The sequence below is a fragment of the Haliotis cracherodii genome, unplaced genomic scaffold (genome assembly GCF_022045235.1).
Source record: "Haliotis cracherodii isolate W230 unplaced genomic scaffold, xgHalCrac1.p SCAF_8, whole genome shotgun sequence".
NCBI classification, from domain to species: Eukaryota; Metazoa; Mollusca; class Gastropoda; order Lepetellida; family Haliotidae; genus Haliotis; species Haliotis cracherodii.
In genome coordinates, this window is record NW_027266341.1 from 12177163 (window position 1) to 12198694 (window position 21532).

The 21532-nt window shown below is 39.3% G+C and overlaps 3 protein-coding genes across 3 annotated transcripts; all 3 read right to left on the reverse strand.

Moving 5' to 3' along the window:
* Nucleotides 1-5475: 5475 nt before the first annotated feature.
* On the reverse strand, nucleotides 5476-5967 carry LOC139449780 (perlucin-like). Its single transcript, XM_071231308.1, has one exon. The coding sequence runs from the start codon at nucleotides 5965-5967 to the stop codon at nucleotides 5476-5478; it is 492 nt and encodes a 163-aa protein (XP_071087409.1).
* A 5744-nt stretch (nucleotides 5968-11711) lies between these two features.
* On the reverse strand, nucleotides 11712-12818 carry LOC139449774 (perlucin-like). The gene has a single exon (XM_071231304.1). It carries the CDS (start codon nucleotides 12697-12699, stop codon nucleotides 11953-11955), a length of 747 nt encoding a protein of 248 aa, XP_071087405.1. The 5' UTR covers nucleotides 12700-12818; the 3' UTR covers nucleotides 11712-11952.
* A 1917-nt stretch (nucleotides 12819-14735) lies between these two features.
* On the reverse strand, nucleotides 14736-16413 carry LOC139449777 (perlucin-like). The gene has a single exon (XM_071231307.1). It carries the CDS (start codon nucleotides 16336-16338, stop codon nucleotides 15847-15849), a length of 492 nt encoding a protein of 163 aa, XP_071087408.1. The 5' UTR covers nucleotides 16339-16413; the 3' UTR covers nucleotides 14736-15846.
* Nucleotides 16414-21532: the final 5119 nt, after the last annotated feature.

Genomic DNA, 21532 nt, shown 5'->3' on the forward strand with positions numbered 1-21532 from the left:
AATTTGATCTAATCTTAAAAAAACACTAGAAGTTTGGGTCATTTGTAGTGTTAAAAAATTTAATGACGATGATCTTGATTTTGTACATACTTGGTGGCAAATATTAATTGGGGAACCTACAAATCACATTTGGCCTTTGATATGGCAATTTATGTTTCAAAGCAAAATTCATTTTGAAAAGAAAAAGTGATTTTTTTCAAGTATTGACCCAAACCAGCATGTTTGTTCGCACGTCAATACGTCAACATCGGCCAAAATGTGTTTGCTCTGCAAGTCAGTTATCGTTCTGGAGTTTCATCTCTCATCTCTCAACAACAAAACATTTCAAAATGTCTTTACCAGTTTATATTTGACTGGATCGCCATGTGTTTTAGACACCTCTTTCAGGCAGTTATGTTCCCTGAAAGCAGCCAAACAATTGACTTTCAGAAGTCCAGCATTTCTAGTGAATGATATATTTTGTTTGTTAATCCCTGGGACACATTAATTTCTCCGGTATCTTCCGGAAAAGATAAACAAAAAATCCAATGTAATATGTTTAATTTCTTTCAGAAATGTCAGCGGAAACTTGCTATGGTCGAGATACATCAACTACATGCATTTTCGGCTGTTGTGAGGATGCTGTTTATATCTTCTGCTGTGTTTCAAACAAGTAAGTATAAGACGGTAAAGGGTTAACCAACGAGTATTTAGAGAATAACGTGCTCGAAACGCGTAATTAAGGATAATCTGGCACCAGGTGAAGGAATGGTGTAATTAATCTCAAAGTTTTGGTGTTCAACATTCTTACATGAGGTATCTTATTCGTCATTTGAAAAAATACAATACTACAGGGTAACTGCACTGGTCAACATGTATACAAATGACGTTATTTGCGACGTCATAAACAATGATGACGTCATGTCATATTATTCTCAACAATAAAGCAATGTAACGTCAACGCGCTTCAACAGGGAAATCATAAATGTTGGAAATTGTTACACGCGATGGTTCTACCCTTATGAAGAATATTACGTGTCTGTTCCGCTACAACGTTCATTCAAGTGGGACGGCGTATGCGTAAGTTTGGAATTCGGGGGGATTATTCAATCATCCATTCAGAGAATGAAAAGGAAGAATGCCAAGTAATTATTTGTATTATGCTAAGTAATTATTTGTATAATGCTAAGAAGAGTGTTTTTATGAGATCTAGTATGAAAATAAGCATATGGTCGTGAATGAATTATAATTAAGAGTGTCAACAATACAACTGTGAACGCCTCACGTCATCTGCGTACGATGACATCAACCAAGTTACCAAACCTGATCACCCCACCATAAGTTGCCTGGTCGAATTCTATCTCGGAATCCCCAAGATGGTATGGATAGAAGTACCAGTGTTAATGCTACAGATACCCAGTTGAGAGAGATGATATTTTTCTTTGGCAAATTAGTGGAGCCAACAAACATTGTTGTTCTTTTCCTTTTTCAGATGGGCAATAATTATCATCATCGGTGCAGCGTTCGTTACCATAGTTTTGCTCTGCACGTGTTTCCAGGCAGTTGCTAAAGCGGCCACATCTAAAAGCCGGACAGTGGGTGTTGAGAGGACCGCTTCTGAGACAACAATGCCGACAGCTGCCACGTCAGCTGTCACGTCAGGTGCAACGTCAGCTGCCACTTGAAGGATTGTCCTATATGCAAGGCTGTATCGCATAACGGATGTACTTCTGAAGTAAAACAATGCATATATTTTCTTGCTTTTATTTGATCCTAATTATATAATACAACACACGGGTGTCGAAATTTTTTTATGCTATCTAATTGTGGTTTTGTGTTAAAGTATATTTCAAAGAATTAATAAAAGTAAAATAGCTTTCTCAACATCCAGCTTCCCTAACACTTGCCTTATAAACGGCTATGTTTGAAGCGGACCTCTGTCAAGCCTGATCACATCGCCTTCTTATTTCATTCTAAACTGGTCTAAAAATGTTCAGAAAAACAAAATAAATTTTCGAAATATAACCTTATATAATTTGTATATTGGCCCTGATTGTGTTGTCATGAGTAATTACACAAGGTATATTAATAATGTTCGTGTGAAGAAATACATGTTTTATACTGTGTGCACACGAATGAAGTATATTACAGTCAATAGTTGGAATGTTTTAGCACATGCATCAACGACTTTACATTTGGGAATTGTATACTTAGCAATTAACGAGAGTGTTAAGAATTTGCAATAAATCCTACCAGAATTAATTTTGAAAAAATGATTTGAATCATTTATAGAATGTTCGTGTTATATATACTGAACAAAACAGGTTTCTGGGGTATATGTTTTTGTCGTGAAGAGTTTCTTAAAATGTGTATTGTGATTCCTATTTTATTTTTCTCATCATATTCTGGTTGTTGAAAAAAGCAGGTATATGTTAAACTTTACTTTCAATACCACTGTTGCCAATGGTGAGTGATTGTGGTTTTACGCCGCTTTTAGCAATATTCCAGCAATATTACGGCGGGGTACACCAGAAATGGGCTTCACACGTCGTACCCATGTCGGGAATCAAACCCGGGTCTTTGGCGTGACGGGCGAACGCTTTAACCACTAGGCTACCCGACCGCCCCTGCCAATGATGAATGCCACTGGACCACTGGTATTAACAGCCATGTTTCGAGCTGTGTGGAGCAGCACAAGTCCTGCAGAACACCTGATTCTAATACACCATATTTTCGTTATAACTACTGGGCTCTCGGTATGCCGCCGTATCACTATATGTCTGTGTCAAGGGGCAGCGGAATGTATAATGTGTCCGCCCTGCACTTCAAATACACTCTATTTGTGTTGACACACACTGGGCTCTCGGTATAGGACAATCCCCATATCTTTCTGTTTGAACGGGCAGCGAGATATGTAATGTGTTCGTCATGCAGCATACCTGATAAAACTGCACTCTGAAAGCATTACTGCCATACAACTGGATCCTCGGTTTTAGATCTGCCAGTGTCTACCTGTGTCAAATTGGCTAACCCCGTCCTTCTTAGAGCTGGTGTTATCTCTTTTGAAAGATGTATTATCCAAATAACGTTTAAGGTATATCTATACTGGAGTGATAACTTGTTAAGGCTTAATATCTACGCCAAAAGGCATCTAATTTTTATGTCAAACAGAACAACCTTTACTTTAGCACAGCTGTTGGGGGTATACAGAAATACATACAAGAATTGTTTCACGTGTTGCTCGTGAAAGAAAACTAACTAATTGGACTTCACCTCAAGGCCTAGGGCGTGATAGATACACAGGAGCCGATCATTTAACATATGTTCTGTCACTTCTTCAAGACATATTTCTCTCTCCGAAACAACACATAGAAAACAAACATTGAAGTCATAGAAACGCCAACTACAGATACCTGGCGAGTCTATCGTCACTGGGGGCGGTCGGGTAACCCAGTGGTCACAGCGTTCGCTCGTCACGCCGAAGACATGGGTTAGATTCCCGACATGTCTACAATGTGTGAAGCCCATTTCTGTTGTCCCCCGCCGTGATATTGCTGGAATATTGTTAAAAGCGGCGTAAAACCACAATCCCTCATCATTGGCAACAGTGGTATTGAAAGTAAAGTTTAACATATACCTGCTTTTTCCAACAACCAGAATATGCTGAGAAAGATAAAATAGGAATCACAATACACATTTTAAGAAACTCTTCACGACGAAAACATATCCCCCCAAAACCTGTTTTGTTCAGTATATATAACACGAACAGTCTATAAATGATTCAAATCGTCACTGCCGTGATTGTGTGTGTGCGTGCGTGAGCGTGTGTTTGTGTGTGCGTGCGTGCGTGCGTGTGTGCGTGCGTGCGTGCGTGCGTGCGTGCGTGCGTGCGTGCGTGCTTCTACTTGACCTGACCTATGCCGATTTTATAGTGCAAGCTCACTAAGATGCCATGCCACAGGCTAATATGGATACGATACCCCACTCAAGCACAGTACATTTACTCTGAGCTTGTTTTATCCACTTTATTATCGAGCGCCAAGCAGGGTGACGATACCATCAGTGAAGCAGGACACGCTCACATTTTTGTGAACATCTGGTATCATCACTATTTGATAGTGATTCCCAAGCACATGCTTATGATATATAGTCAGAATCGTACAGCTGATTCTACTTTTAACAGATTGTTGTCTTGATTAAAACAAATGTTAAGTCGCTTTTATTTTAATATGTTGCGACTGGGGATCGAACCACAGATCTTCCGCTCTCCAGGGAGACGGTCTATCTACTAGTCCATGGAACTGTCATAGTAAGTTGGTGAGGTGAGGTGAAATGGGGTTTAACGTCGCGTCCAAGATTATTGCACTTATATAGCGACGTACATGTACGTGTGTGTGTTTGAGTGATTGCTTGTACTAGATACCATGCCGCAGTTTGATATGAATACCCCACTCAGACACAGTATACTGACTCCGAGCCGACCAGTCCTTGTTTTAGCCCATCAATGCCGAGCGCCAGACAGGGTAACAAATAGTACCATCTTTTAACGTCTTTTGGTATGACGCGGCCGGGGATCGAACCGCGGACCTTCCGCTCTCCGGGCAGACGCTCTACCACTAGACCACGGAGGCGGTCCATAGTAAGTAACGACAGGAATCACCAGAGATGTCAACCAAGTAATGATATATTGTTTTAAGGCCATCTGATCCAAAACATATTACATACGTTATCATGTGGTATTGTAGTATATGTACATGCGAATTTTACAAGAGTTCTTCCTCAAAGTTGATAGACATTGATCGGATTATATCCTAACTAAATTATTTAAATTTACCCATGTCTGAGATTTTCCGTATGTAAGGAATAGTTTCACAATGAATGTGACCATTGACTTTGATCTTACATTATAAATACCTGATATATCAAACATTCACTACACAGTGAAAAACCCTTTAGTCCAGAAACCTCGCTAATCCGGAATTTTTCCAGAAAACTTGGTAGTATGGAAACCCCAATAATCCGTAAACCACGCTAGTATGAACACCCAGCTACTCCGGACACTTTGCTAGCCAGGAAGTTTTATTTTCTCTGTAAACTCTTCACGCAAACAGAGCGGCACCCTTAAAGGTTCCGATGCGACATGAAAAAAGCGACAGCTATCAATGTAAACAATATTGTGAAACAAAATGGAAACGGAGTGTCCTTCACAGATGGTTTCAACGAATAAAAAGTGAATGATTAATCTTTGAATATCTATCGAAACTGTAAATACTGTCAATACTTTTTATAACTGATATATTGTATACATGTGGAAGCTTAAACAATAAAAGACATAATTCGAAGGCGAATCCGACACATCAGTTCTCAAAACACGCATGTCGTATTCCAAACTCGGAATCAATCATCCACATATTTACTGTGTACAGGATAGTGTCCAGTATTGCCTGCTAAGTAGAATTATATCGCAACTCGCAGATCCTTAGTGTAACAGTTATATTATTTTCCTGTTATGTTAGGCGCATCTTCGAGCTCCAACTCGCACAGGAAGTAATGTCCGTAGCTGCACCCAGCATCATTCCACTTGAACGCTTGTGATTTAAACAACATGAGACAAAACTGGTCACCGTCATGATCGGGGTTTCCCGGGGACCACCAGGTATTGGTGATGCGACCCCCTTTAAATCTCCACTGCCACTCGTTCTCTGTCAAGTACGTCAAACCACCCAGCCAGACTCCACTTGAATGTATTGTTGAAGATTCTCTCTTGAGATACCCTTCCAAGAAGGTTTGTTCAGCAGCTGTCTCGACGTACGCCAGGTGGGAACCTATGGCCTGACAGTACACGGCAGCATCCGCCCATATAGCAGTGAAGCGTATGAGACTGTAGCAGAAATCAAAGTGGCGCATAAAACCGCTGGGACAATTTTCACCTGAAACCCTGGTCGTGATAGCTAGGAAGAGAAAAACAGTCACGGACGGGATCCACATTGTTGTCGTGATTTAGGCAAGTCAGTCACTGAAACTGTCGAGGGCGTTATGTTACTGAGGGTAGATCTCTGAATGGTAACTCCAGCCTTTGGATCCTTGCTTTATTACATGTCATACTTCAGTGTGAAAGACTGAGTTGTCCAAAGTTGAGAAAAGTGATATTTTCATTGCAGTGAACATAACACTTAATAGTTCACTGCTGTGAACATAACAATTTGATGAAACTATTGTCATTCAAGAGTTACCTCCCCTCAAATTGTCTCCCTTTACCATAAGTGTCTGGCCTGTACACAAACTGTTGACTACCTATTTACGTTAGTTCCACATTGATGAAGCAAAATAATGTCAGATGGTCATTTGGGGAGTTACTATCGTGTCAAGCAGTTTGTTATTCTCTTGAAAATGGTTCGTTATAAACTGTAAATTTCACAATTAACTCGTCAATCGAGACTGTTCGTTTGCAAAGCGCCTTTTTTTGTAACTTGACCAGCGTATATTCTTTCGCTTCCAACAGCGGTCTCGTAGTTTTCAAGAATATTTTTTTGTTAAAGTCGACTTTGTATATAATCATATCTATTTGTACGATACAGAATTTTCGTGACCCTAAATATTTTTGGTTACTTTTGTTTATACTGTTGAATTTTTAGCAAACACGAAACTACATTTTTAGTTCAAAATACACAGGGTGGTGAACCGTCCCTGTGTGATAGATAGGGGGAATTTACGTTTAAAGGTTTCACATTTGAAATGAAATAATTTAAGTTTCCGCTAGACATCAACACAAAAAGTATATAATAAATAAGATATTCCATGTGTCTCCTGAAATATCATGTTTCTCTCATCTCGTGACGGGGAAAAAGGAACTATTATCACTTGTGGCTACACAACTCGTGAAACTATATCCTTTCACCCCGTCACTCGATGAGAGAAACATGATATTTCACTCGACATATGACATATCCTCTATCTAACCTCCATTGTAGTGACTGTCTTATCATTTCCTTGACTTAAATGTCAACAATTCATTGCGTCAAGAGAAACGGTTGAAATTTGGACTTTGTACAGAGATTATTTCCATCGCAAAAGCACGAACGACCTTTAATTTGCAACGACCGATTTAAATCATCTTACCGAAACGATGGCTCTCACAATTTGTTTCAATTAACTTGTTTGCGCCAGTTTGCACTTATATAGCGACATACATAGAGAGTATGCGTATGTGAGTGTGTGTGGGCGTTTGTGGCTGATTGTACTAGTCTGGACTAATACCAAACCAGCCCTAGTTTTGTCCCCTTAATGCCGAGCGCCAGGCAGGGTAACAACAAGTACCATCTTTTGACGTCGTTGGTATGACCCGGTCGGGCGCTCTACGGGCTCACGCCCTATCCACAACACCAAGGAGGCAGTCGTCTATACCTGATGTGTTTTTGTTTCCTCAACACTGCAGACAGATACACAGGCTGTTTCCACACATCGTGCCCTGTTCTCATTTTCATGGAGCAGAACTGAATGGCATGGATTCATACATTAATTCACTCAACAATAATCTTAATTACTTCAGATAATTTCGGCTTATGATTGAGCATTTTGGAACTCTGTAAGTAAGACCCTTTCTCTCTTAGATGACAGTGTACTTCGAATTTTGTAAGAAGAAGCTTTTATTGCCATCAATAGCTACAATAAATCTGAGGTTGTTACCTGACAAAGATTAATGTGGCCTTTTAATAAGAATTAACTGTCTTGCAAAAAGTATTTGAGGTTGTCAGTTACAAGAACAAAGGAATTGTTTCGGTATTATTCATTATGGATCACTATTCAAGGTAATACATCGATCTATTTAATTATCGTGTTGATATCATATACCTTGTCCTTTTGTAAACATTGACGAAGGCTGTGCATGTCCAGAATGATCAGATGCTATACACGTTACAAGCATGCTTGTCGTAAGATGATGCATGTAATCGTATCCCAATTGCGTGGATCGAGGCTGGATTGTCTGGTCCAGACTGGATTATTTACACCGCCGTCATATAGATGGAATATAGCTGAGTGCGGCGTTAAACAACAAATATTCATTGGGATGACCAGAGTAAGTGCTCCAATCAATTCATCGGTGAGTGAAATATGTATTGTACCAGGCAAAACACACATTAATATTAGAAAAGCATTGTTCCTAGGGACGCAATAACTGTTGTCCACAAAGCCAAACTTTCTTCCAATGTTCTCTTGGAGTTTCCTATGTTCCGACTGGAATGTTTTAACCTTTAGAACCTTTAACTGATATACTAAAACACAAAGTTTTCCAGGAACGAATATGCTGGCATTGAGAAACATATTTCATTTATATCACGGCGTTTCAGTTTAATGTGGTAGGAAAGCCCGAAGTGATGCAGGTCTCATACGTTCACCACATTGGTAAAACCCACGAGCATGGGTATGGTGCTGACAGATCTAGAAACATAATCGGGGCGAACTACAATTCGAACCCCCGATCATAGGTTTCTGGCGTGTCCAAGGGACGCAACACTGCACAACGAACTGCGGCGCCTTAGACGGCCGTGCCCGTGTGTAAGATCGGTGAAGATTGTTGTGGCAGCTGAAGTTGTTGTAGTGTCTTAAGGTGACGAGGCGTCTCTCATTGATGTAATCTCTCTCATTGCTGTATCGTCTAAGGCAGCCGTAGTCCTCAAATTGTTGTAGTATCTGAAATTGTTGTAGTGCCAAAGACTACTGTAATCTCTGAAAGTAGTATGTCATGTTCCGTTGTCTTAATGTGTCAGATGTCAGTGCTACAAGTTTGCTTAAAATGAGATGAGCTACACTATGTGTCTTGTTTGTGACATTTGAAATCTTAAATCCGATATCACGTGATAACCTATGCATATAGCGAGGTCCGTGTGTTACTGTCACTTTGAAAGTACGATGAGAATTTCAACTGTGTGACTGTCTGTGTGTAATAAAGACCTCTTTTGCAACACGACCCTATCTCTACAGCTACGTGAGTCTATGTAAAGTCTGGGTACAATTTCTTGTGTCCCCCGCCGTGATATTGCTGGAATATTGCTAAAAGCGGCGTTAAACCATACTCACTCACTCACCCACTATGTAAAGTCAACTATGGTGACGTCATTCCCAGTGTTGAGATTGAAAAGGGCCTGCGTTATCAGAGTGACATTAGTGGTACGAATGGTATTCACTTGAATATTCTAATCAATACACTTCGAGGTCTTTACAAAGACGCTCTTTATATTGGTAACCAGAAGTTTTTTCCACCCTCTTATCTCTATGAATGGTTACGATTATGTAAAAGTGTGGTAGCTATGAAGCTTGGATTTTCGTTTATAACTACTTAACACTTATTGAATTGGCCAGGTCATACAAATCATTTTCTTGTCTGTAATGAAAACGAAAACAAAAACAAATTTTGAAGTAATCAAATATGAACGAATGTTACCTCCCAACAACACGCCAATTCGAAGCGACGTTACACCATAGATCCCGTTTCCCATTGCCCTTTAAGGTGAACTTTGGACAAAAGCAAAACATTAGATAATGTCAATGACTTTATGCATTATGATGTTAAGTTAATTCTTTATTTCAGTATAAAGGCCATAGGCCCACGTACAAATACTCATTGAAAAATACAGTATGAGGCAGATTACAGAGGGTATTAAGTGACAGTATTTCGGATTGCAAGTGCTTCCAGTATATACTTAACACAATTAGTTACAATACTAGTGCGGTTACAAGATAATAGTGTATTATATTTGAATAAGGTAGGATTGGAAGAGTAATAAATAGGTAAATACTTATTTCTTAAATATCTGTAACATGGGCAGACAAGCATAAAATGAAACTCATCTTCAATTTCCTGTAAATTACAAAATCTGCACTGCCTATTACAGTACTCTATACCGCATCTTCTACCTAAATTTACCATCAATGGCAACTCGCCGATTCTTAACAAACAAAACATATGTCTATAATGACGGCTTGTGCTTTCACAAAGATACTTTTCAACTGTTAGCAATGACTTATATTCCTTATACATTGATAATTTACGTATTTCACAAACTTTACAATACCAGTCCTGTTGGTTACAGTCTTTTAACCTTTGAATACATGCATTAATAAAGAGGGTCTCATTACCAACTTCCTGCGAAATCCACACGTGGCCAAATCCATAACTGAATAATAGTCTTTTGACACAAGTTACCCATGTAGTGGGTAATCCAAAGATTTCAGCATTAAATAAAATTGCTTAGGGTATCTATAACTGGGTAAAGATAACAATATCAACCAATATTTAATACATCTCTTGTGATAATCAATAAATAAGCCATATCTACCACATTCTCCAAGGGCAGCAACATTTGTAACATGACTTCCAATTCCAATAGTAAATTTACAGAATTTAATCTGAAATTTTTCAATTGCTGCAATTTTTGAATAGCCCCATATTTCTGAAGTGTATAATAATACAGGCTTAATTTGAATGTCAAATATTTTAAAAAGTATATGTACGGGTATGTTCTTCAAACAATGCTGTAATTTCTTAACAACGAACAGAGCCTTATTTGCCTTCTGAACAAGAGAGTTGATACCAGTCGTCCAACACAGCCGATTTGAAAATAACAAACATAGATAATTATAATAGGTAGATACATTAACATTAACATCTCCAAACCTCCATTTCTCAGTACTCCTAAGTTTTCCACCATTTCTGAAAACTAAAATTTCAGTCTTACTATGGTTAACTTCTAAACACCATTTAGTACAGAAAGATTTAAGGATATTAAGTTTTCGTTGGAGACCAACTACAGTATCATCAATTATGCACAAATCATCGGCATATAATAACAACAAAATGGCTAGAGATTCTTGACTCACAAATATTCCCCTCTCCCCGGAGGACTGCAACATTGATTCTAATTCAACAATAAGCAAAGAGAACAATATAGGGCTAAGGGTGCAGCCTTGGCGTACACCACTTAGCGTTTCAAAGGATCAAGTTGCTGTGCTATTTGATAACTTTACAGCCGATTTCACTTTTAAATACATATCTTTAATGACATAAAATACCTTTCCATGTATACCCTTATTTAACATGACATACCACAACAATTTTCTATTTACACAATCAAAGGCTTTTCTAAAATCAACAAATAAACAGTAAAATCTGCCATTAGCTTTAGACAAGTATTTCTGTATTAGACTTTGCAACACACATATATTATCAATGGTGCTATATCCAGCCCTAAAACCTGCCTGAGACTCTGGTATCTTATCGTAAATGTCACAAAACATAGTAAGCCGTTTATTAAGAATAAAAGTAAATATTTTACCCAATACATCACTAAGTGTAATACCCCTATAATTGTTAACATCAAATTTGCTGCCTTTCTTATGAAGGGGAGTAAGTAAACCTCGAGCCCAATCCTCAGGAAAATTACCACTATGCAAAATAGCGTTATATAATATAACTAGATAGGGAAGAAAATTACCCTTGCAACACTTTATCATTTCTGGTAGAACTCCATCGGGACCAGCCGCCTTACCATCTTTCAAATGATTAATAGCATGTAAAATTTCTGGTTCAGTGATTTCACAATTCAAAATATCATTTAATTCTTCATCACTGCAGACAAAACAGTTAGATTCCTCGAGTTCATAAACAAAACTCCCAGCGGAAGTAAAGAGAAATGAAAGAACGATTGCGTTGAATTCATTTAATTTAATAATACATCGAACTTTTTAATAAGTGACATTATCATAGATGCTGTTCATTTTAAGCATGGACGTGTGCTGTGTTACTGATCTAATCAAGGTACTGGCAAATTACATATATTTATATATGATACATATCGAACAACTTACACAGTAATCACAGATACAATTCGACAAATGTTTCTGGGAACACAGTAAGTGTCACCGACGTCAATTTCCGTGCTGTGCTGTAGAGTTTCCTTTGTTCCGACTTCAATGTTATTTCCCCACTAGGTCAGGTGAAGATCCGAACTCCAACTCACACAGGAAAACCTCGTTCTCATGACATTCATTGTCGTCCCACCGGTAGTCGCCCTTCTTGTACAACATCAGACACCACTGGCTGCCGCCGTCGTTATTGGGGTCTCCAGGGGCCCAGAAGGTGCTGGCGATTCGGGTGTTTTGAAATCCCCACTGCCACTCTTTCTCCGTCAGGTACGTCAAACCGCCGATCCAGACACCATCGGTCGTTATAGTAGAGTCTTCTCTTTTGAGATAACCTTCCACAAAGGTTTGTTCCGAAGCCGTCTCCACGTAGGCCAGGTGGGAGCCTATAGCCTGACAGTACACGGCCGCCTCCGCCCACGAGGCTTGGACACGGATGAGGCTGTAGCAGGAGTCGTCGTGGTGCAGGAAGCCGTTTGGACAGTCACAGGAAACCACGTTCATGACTGCCAGCACGACAATAATACTCACCGATGAGTTAAACATTTTCAGCATATTGTAGAAAAATACACCTTTCAACGTGTATCGAATCCGTGAACTGTCGTTATCTTTTATTTGACCTATTAAACACAACGCATTCCCCTGCAATGAAGCAAAAGGCTGTCTGTAAAAAATACAGATTTGATATTGATATACACCACCGTGATTCATGACAGGTAACTCCCTGTGTTCTGTGTCAGTCAGAATAAAGTATGAGAACAGCCAAACACCATGGCCAAAAGGTTGTTTTTCCGTATTCATATAAAAATAAGGCCCCAAGTGAGAGTTCTGGTATGATTACAGCTATAACATAGTTATGTTATATTATTTAGTTGGATGAAATCGACAAAGGCTTGGGGATTTTCATTCTGACTTATATAGCCATCATTTAGTGTGATATTACCTAATTATTACCTACGAGGGCAAACATATCGGGGTTCGTAAAAATCATATGTCATATCTTGGGTGATACACGTCTTTATTACCCACGTGGTGAAGATACAGGTGGTAAGATACTAAATCCGTACGTCACACGTGTGTCGTACAAGGTTGACCTTGTTTTATTCGTTTTGATTGGATAACCGTGACCTCTGTCACACCGGGACTACTTTTTTCATTCATAAAAAATCGCGAGACGTCATTCATTTTGCGATTACAAGGCAGAACTGAAGAAATTCATGAGAACGAGAGATATTTACAAACACTTTATTAAACCAAACAAGATAGTCACACGCATCAAATTCGGTTTGCCTTCAATATAAGTTATGCATAGAGCTCCTACGGACGTATAATCGAGCTAGATCTATAAATCGATTTACAATGTACGACTGCCGATCGAGCGCGTCCTTTGAGCGTGACGCACCCGACCATTTTCGCAACTTTCAATTTGATTTAACGTAAAAGGATAAGCGTGGTGAAATGAAGTCTGTTTAAACTATCTGGACAGATATCTAGACTTACTTGGGATGATCCGGTTGTGCCATCGGTGTCCCCTTTGAAGCGTATTTTGTGGCGCTGTTTCGGTAGGTGTTGTTCATGAATGAACGAACACGACAGCACGACCAGATCACTTAAAGTTCACAGTTCCGATAAAAATCATTCGAAAACTCCGTGGAAGTGTGCCTCACTTCTGATTTTGTGGCCCCAAACATCCCAAATGTGAACAGTAACATTCCCTATCTCTAGCGTAAAACGCTGTGAGTGGATCGCGGTTGTCTTTTCTTATTCCGGTGGCGACCTTGCCCTTCAAAGCTGTCACTACCATGCAAGCAGACTTGAGTTTGTTGATTTTCACGTCTTCAGTAAAGGGTGGTACAGTTAACATGAATGTCTTTGGCGAACAGTCTGATTTCCCTCTTCCAAAATGGTACGAACATGATATAAATTCAGCTGATAGATCAAGGAAACCGAACCATTTTGATTGCACAGACAGGACCCCGGCAGTGTGACCGACTGTTGGTCCGATATTCAAAGCGCGGCGCTAATGTTACATTTCAAATTTTCTTATCGGTGTCCTGCGTACTTACAACATGGCGCTTGAATTACCATAAGTTGAAGACTTTCTTCCAAAAGGATCTTGAGCGTCGGTGCTGGTTTGTTTGCAAACAGAACAGCAGGCGCATGTTGTTAATGCGTATGCATAAACATGTCAACAATGCCCATATTTGGTCATATATCAATATTCATGCGCAACCAGATTTTGCAACCGGTTTCAGTTTGGTCTGTCAACGAACGAAATTTGTTATGTATTTACACTTAAATATATATTTAACGTGGGTAATAAATAAAATACCACACTCATTCTCGTTAGATACCATTTTTACGAAACTCGTGAACTTTCTCTGGTATCTGACCTCGCTTTCGCTCGGTCAGATACCAGAGAAAGTCCACTCGTTTCGTAAAAATGGTATCTAACAAGAATGAGTGTAGTATTCTCTATGGAGACAACAGTGTATTATTTCCGTCATCCGGACGACATTGTTTACGTCATTCGAATCTTATTGTGACGTAATGTCGGAATGACGTCACACTAGAAACGACGTCATAGCTGAAGAATTTTGACGTCATTCGATAAATTGTAGTTCCGCTGCTGTTGCGACTTAGTATCCTTACAGGTAAACACTAAAATTCGTCTCTATATGTACACATCTTCTTCGGTAATAAATAGAACATTATTTTCGAGTTCATGTCATACTATGTTTACCCAACTCGTGTCTAAATTCCGGAATTTAGACACTCTTGTGGTTAACATAGTATGACATGAACACTCATATCATATCCTCTATTTATCAGCATAGTATCGTTGGTGCCGAGGATATAATCTATGTGAATGCACGCTGATCTGTATGATAGAGTATTAGGGGGCACTATGTAAGACTAATGCAGCTTGCTGCACACTGGTTATATTTGGTTGTTCAACGTAAAATTTACCTATTTACAATACGACGATGTGTCCTTACGCAGTGTGTCATCATGAGTGAGTAGGTGAGTTTTGTTCAACGCTGCTTTGAACAGTATTCCTATTATATTAAGGCGTGTTAGCTTGATGTGGAAGGCAAACCCAAATTGATGCGTGCAGGTTTTAGACGTTTTACTTACAAACCTAGAAACAATCAAGGCGAATCCCATATTATTTGTTCTGGCACAGCGAATCGCGGCACCTCAGCCAACTTGACAACCGCGTGTCGTCATGCAATTCACATGCTTTTGTTTTATGACAACCATTGGTGTCGTGTTGACATTGTTGTAATCTCGACTCAAAATGGCCGAGGGTATGTAATGTGTAATACACGTGCTACAAGTTATCTAGGAATGAGGTAAGCTTCACAGTCTGTCTTGTTTACGCCATTGCAATTTTAAATCAAGCATCACAGGGATAAGGACTGCATATTGCGTATGGTTTATTGTTAATTTTACCTTAAAAAGAACGTTGAGAAATTCAACAAGACTGCGTGGAACAAAAGTCTCGTCTTATCATTACGGCTACGTGAGTGTATATAACAACATGATATACAGAGTAATATGATATGATTTGTTGTTTCTTTGTCACATTTTTCAAAAGCAAATATTTTCAAAAACAATAGTTGAAATAATCACCGTCGGAAACATATATTCATCAGAAACATACAATAATATCATATACCATGTCCTTTTGTAAGCATTGGCGAAGTCTGTGGATAGTCAAATGATCAGTTGCTATTTATGTTACAAACATGCATTGGCATGATCAGAGTAAGTGCTCCAGTCAATTCATCGGTCAGTTAATATGTATTGTAAGACACATATTTAACAGGCAAAACACACATTAAGATTAGTTAAGCATTGTTTCTTGGGACACAATAACTGTTTATTCAAAGCCAAACTTTCTTCCAATGTTCTCGTGGAGTCTCCATTGTTCCGACTGGAATGTTATTTCCCAACTATTTGAGGGGTAGAGCCGAGCTCCAATTCACATAAGAAAAACTCCGAGTCTTGACATTCATTGTCGTCCCACAGGTACGCTCCTTTCTTGTACATGAGACAAAGCTGGGTACCGTGATCATTATTAGGTTCCCCGGGAAGCCACCAGGTACTGACGGTTCGGGTATTTTCAAATCCCCACATCCACTCGTTCTGTACCAGGTACGTCAAACCACCGATCCAGACACCATCAGTTTTTATAGTAGAGTCTTCTCTTTTGAGATAACCTTCCACAAAGTTGTGTTCCGAAGCCGTCTGGACGTAGGCTAAATGGGCGCTTATCGCCTGACAGTACACGGCCGCTTCCGCCCACGAGGCCTTGACACGGATGAGGCTGTAGCAGGAGTCGTCGTGGTGCAGGAAGCCGCTGGGACAGGACTGACACCAAACCACATCTATGACTGCTGTCAGGATGAGGGTCAGACCAGATAGCTTCAACATCGTGTTTATGAAACAACACTCCGAGACATTGTGTGTAATGTTGCTTGTAATTGTTCAGTGTTTGTCACCGCCCACGGCTTAATCTGATGTGCATATCTAGAGTAGAGTAGAAGTATGGCGACTCATTGAACGTTGCACCAACATGTCGGCTATCCTACGTTGACCGAATATATTCATGTCCCCGCTTGATTAGATCTCATCTTTGCGAGCGCAATATAAAAACTCTCCACGAATAATATGACCAGTGACAAGTCATAAGTTTGTAATTTGAGTTGCCTAGATATGATAGATGGAGATACGCATTTAAGTAATCATGTATTTCACGTTAAACTTACTTTGCGAACGTTCCAAGATTGTTTTGCCCTTGAATGGATACAAAACCCAATATATGTCTAGATGCCTTTGGTTCATTGATAATACACTTTGCAAAATGTTCCCCCTGTATGTACAAGTGAAGTGAAAGTCAACATTGAAGACAGTTTATTGATTTACATGTACTGATGTAAATGTTGTTCGGACTCAGAATATTGGAACTTTAAGGTGTTCCATGTCGATGTGTCCATAATACTCTAAGTATGCTTGAAGTGTGAATGTCACCATAAAGTGCACATGCTTTTGCTTCGTTAAAAAAGACCCAACATATCGAATTAGTGTTATTACTTTTCAATAAAAGGCCTCCAACAGCATTATTCCTACTTGTAGTGTATCATACTTCTGTCGTGTCATATATTCTCTGTTGTGTCTCAGATTGTTGTAGTGTCTCCTAGTGTTGAGGCGTCTCACGGTGACGCGATGTATGACTCACCTTACCTGTATGCATAGACACTCTGAAATTCCGACTGATATACTAAAACGTTAGGTGTGCCAGGAACGGATATGCATACGGGAGTTTATCTCAGATTGCTGTGGCGTGTAAGATCGGTGTAGATTGTTGTGGCAGCTCAAGTTGTAGTGTGTTACAGTGATGGGTGTTCCTCATTGTCGTAGTCTCTCACCTTACAGCTGCATTTTGTAGTGTGTCATTAGATTGTAGTGTGTCCCACTTATGTATTGCCCAGGATTACTGTTGTGTCTCTGAATGTTGTTGTATGTCATGATGTTGGTGTGTCCTGTTGTTTTAATATGTCAGATCGCCCTTGTGTCTCAGAATATACCCGTGCTACAACTTTACATAAAACAAGGTGAGCTACACTATGTGTCTTGTTTGTGACATTTGAAATCTTAAATCCGATGTGACATGATTACCAGAGCCGATAGCGAGGTCTGTCGTGTCACATGGAAAGGACGTTGGGAAGCTGAACTGTTATCAGTCTGTGTGTAACAAGGGCCCCTTTCTTCAAGACGACCCTATCTCTATCTCTACAGCAACTTGAATCAATGTAAAGTTAATTATGGTAATGACATTCTCCATGCTGAGATATAAAAAGGGCCTGCGTTCTGAAAGTGACATTTGCGTTACGAATTGCTTTTACTTGAATAGTTTAATTAACTTAAACCATACAGTCATGGTACTAAGGCCGCCTACAATGTCTACAAAAAATGATGTTTCTATGATCTTACCTCCATGGACGATTAAGGCTATGTTCAAATAAGATAGGACCGGTCCAGTGGCAGACGTGTCCGCCCAGAGAGAGGAAGGTCCGTGGTTCAGTATTCTGTGTCTGAGTGGGGTAGTCATGTTAAACTGCAGAATTGTATCTCAGTAAACTAGCACTATAAATCGGCATCAGTTCGGACTAGTACAAGCAGCCACACACACACACACACGCACACGCACACGCACACGCACACATGCACACGCACACGCACTCATGCATGCAAGTCGCTATATAAGTGCAATACTTTTGGACGAGACATTGAACCCAATTTCACCTCACGTCAAATACGGTAGTCAGATGGTTGTAAAGCTATGAAGCTTGAATGTCATATTATGCATAAAGTTACGAATTTCTGTATATAACTACGCAACACATTTATTGAATTGACTAGGTCATTCAATTGATGTTCTTCTCTGTAATTAACCTGAAGAAAACGAAAACGAATATGAACGAAGCTTACTTCCCAACAGCAAATTGTGTAAGTAGGCTACTCTCAGATCTATCCTAGAGTCAAGACAGTTTTACAGAATTATCACTCACACTGGAGTCGTGCAACTAACGGGCGATCTTCTTGTTCCAAAGGGCAATAGCTCTCCTTTTGAAATGATTCAAGCGACGGTCGAACCTGTCGCTTCAGGGCTGGTTCCCTATCAATGTGCGCTGTGACAACTAGTGGAAATGGCGCCAAGTCAAAATGTTACCAAATTGCACGGCTATCCAAAAAAAACAGGTCGTTTTCTACTGAATATGTTTAACAGACAGGCACATATTTTGTGGTGATTATTAGTTTAGAATATCAACATTTGTCTTCAACTAAACCGCCAAGTGACGATGAACGAAAGCAGGAAAAGCGCCATGAAAAACGGTATAATACCCCCGCATTTTTAACCTCAGAACACAGCGAGGTATTCTGTCAGTCTGGGGTAACATCGCATCAGTGACATAATGCAAACGCGTTCTATTTATCAACCTTATTATTATAACCTTGTTATTTCCCATAACAACGCCTTAACTACTGCAGCATTCAAATATAACAAATGCTTTTCATACTTTGCCTCCAACAACCAATCAGTAACTCACACAATCAGTACAATATACACACCTGTCATCACAGTTTGGTATAAAAGATTTACGCATATTATTCTGCCCCTTGTAAAATGTGTTCCATAATTTATACAAAAAATAGTGCTTTGAGTCATCACAGGTGTTCACTCATTGATCCATCATTTCTTACATAATTCTGATACTCATGCTTTTAAAATAGTAGTAAAATACAGAGATTTGTCCCAACAAACAACAAATCACACTGACTACCCCACAATGTATATGCTATACAAATGGATGTAAACGTTAGGTGTATCTTCTTGTTGTAGCAACATATGTTATGTTGACAAGTTATTTCCCATTCAACCAATGCTATAGCTATATATCCTGATTTTCATTCAACAGTACCTCGAGACACCTGTAATATGAAGTCTATTAGATATAATAGACAAGTTTAGAATCAAATATTTGTATCATGACATAAATATACATTTAACCCCACAATCATTCCATATGGTTATGTGCTAAACTGTCATGCATGTGTAATCTAGTACTAGTACACATGCACAAGTAAAATAAATTTATACCATTGCGCAAAGCAGATATCTATTAATGACAAGAGGAAAAATTATAACATTATTTATTTGTTGGTGTGGTAATTGGAAACATGAGTGTAAAATAATAAAACATTAAAGCAAGGTCAACTGAAATTAAAAATGAGCTTTATCTATTACAATCATCTCATCACGTCAAAGCAAACTTTAGAGATTGAAAATTAGTATATATTGTTCTTAAGTTATAAGATGAAGAATTGTAGATGGTATAAGTACCCATGGATATACATATTAAAACTAATATACAGACTGTTCTGTGTCTGCAAAATAGATTTTTTTTATTTTGAATTTAAACAGCCACCATTCATCCATAAAATCTTCTGCGAGGCATTCGTGAGTGAGACCAATTACCCAGTCATGCCTGATTAGCATCAGGAGTATTTTCAGGAACCTGAACATTGAGCTTTGATACATGGATTGTTGTGAAATTTATAAGTAGGTAGCTCATTTGCTTAGTTAAGTACCTGGGTTATCACTGATCACATTGCCCGACCCTCAAAATTTAGGGAAAGACGCTTAATGTGTAAGGTTGCTTGCCTTTTTACAGGGAAATTGGAGCAAAAATTATTTTGTCACGGTGGCCACAGATTTGCATATTCATAAGTATTGTTAACTACTAACTACTTCAGATATGTCCTCATCATATTCTCTGACCTTCAAAACACAGGTATAGACACTTTTTTTTGTCATTTTTCCTTGCCTGGTTCCAGTTATTGCAGAAAATGGTTAACAAAAGGTCAGAAAAATAGCAATTTGGCGGCCATTTAGTTCCTGCCCCCCTGACGAGTGTAAATTGGCACGGCTCCCATGGCCGAAATCTATGAACACACAATGGCATTTAGAATATGGTCAAATGTAACAAATGTTATATTTGGGAGAACGCTTTCTTAGTAAAGTACAGATTCTAGTGCTTTTTGGGGTTGAGCCCCATCTGGGATTCATAGCTTTCGGCCTTGAGAGCCGTGCCAATTTACACCTGTCAGAGGGGTACACAGAGTACGTGATCTAGACTTCGAGTTGTCGGACTTTCATTTTGTGGAAGCCTCGGTGGCTGAGTAGGTTAGATCATTGATTGTGGGTTCGAAGCCCGGATGGGACTCGACCCAAAAAAGTGCTAGAATCTGTACTTTACTTTGAAAGTGTTATCCCAAATATTACATTTGTATTCTGAAGTTGATGCTATTCAGTATACTGCTATACCTAATTTAATGCAGACATCCCGAGCTGCCATAGTTTTCTTTGAGTTTCAGGGAGTCCAGATTAAATCGCTCACTTGTTGGTTCATGCGAAGAGTTTTGTCTGGTAAACTCTCTTCCTATTCGACTTTGATTGGAAAACAACCTTTTCTCGTGTTGAAAGTCGTGAACAGATCGATTAATATATCTGCCTTACACCATTTACATACTTTATTTATACACCTTAGTTAATTTTCATATGAACGCATAGTACATTTACATATGCACACGTATGTTTAGAACACTCGTGCAAACTTACTTACGTGAGTAAATGGTGTGCGTGAACGGGGTATTGGACGTGTACAACTTTGGTGAAACCAACCGGTCTGGCGACAGGCCTAGAAACCAAGACAAATCTATGATTGATATTTATGGTTTTGGCGATTCTGGAAAGGGAATCGTCGCGCCTTACCCGACTGGACCACACGTGCCACATTGTCGACATAAAATGTGCATGCTTTTGCATACATTAATTTGCTTGTATTGTTTTACCTCTGTGGCAGCATTCTCCATTCTTTACCCCCCCCCCCCCCCCCCCCCCCCCAACACACACACACACACTTTTTTAAGCAGTGACCATTTGACACCACTTTAGGTGATATATAAAGTATTACAGGAGCACCACAAAAGTCTTCCCTAAAACAAGCCCGGAGATCGTGCGAAAAACACTTCAAGAAGTAGGCAAATAGACCTTACATTATCT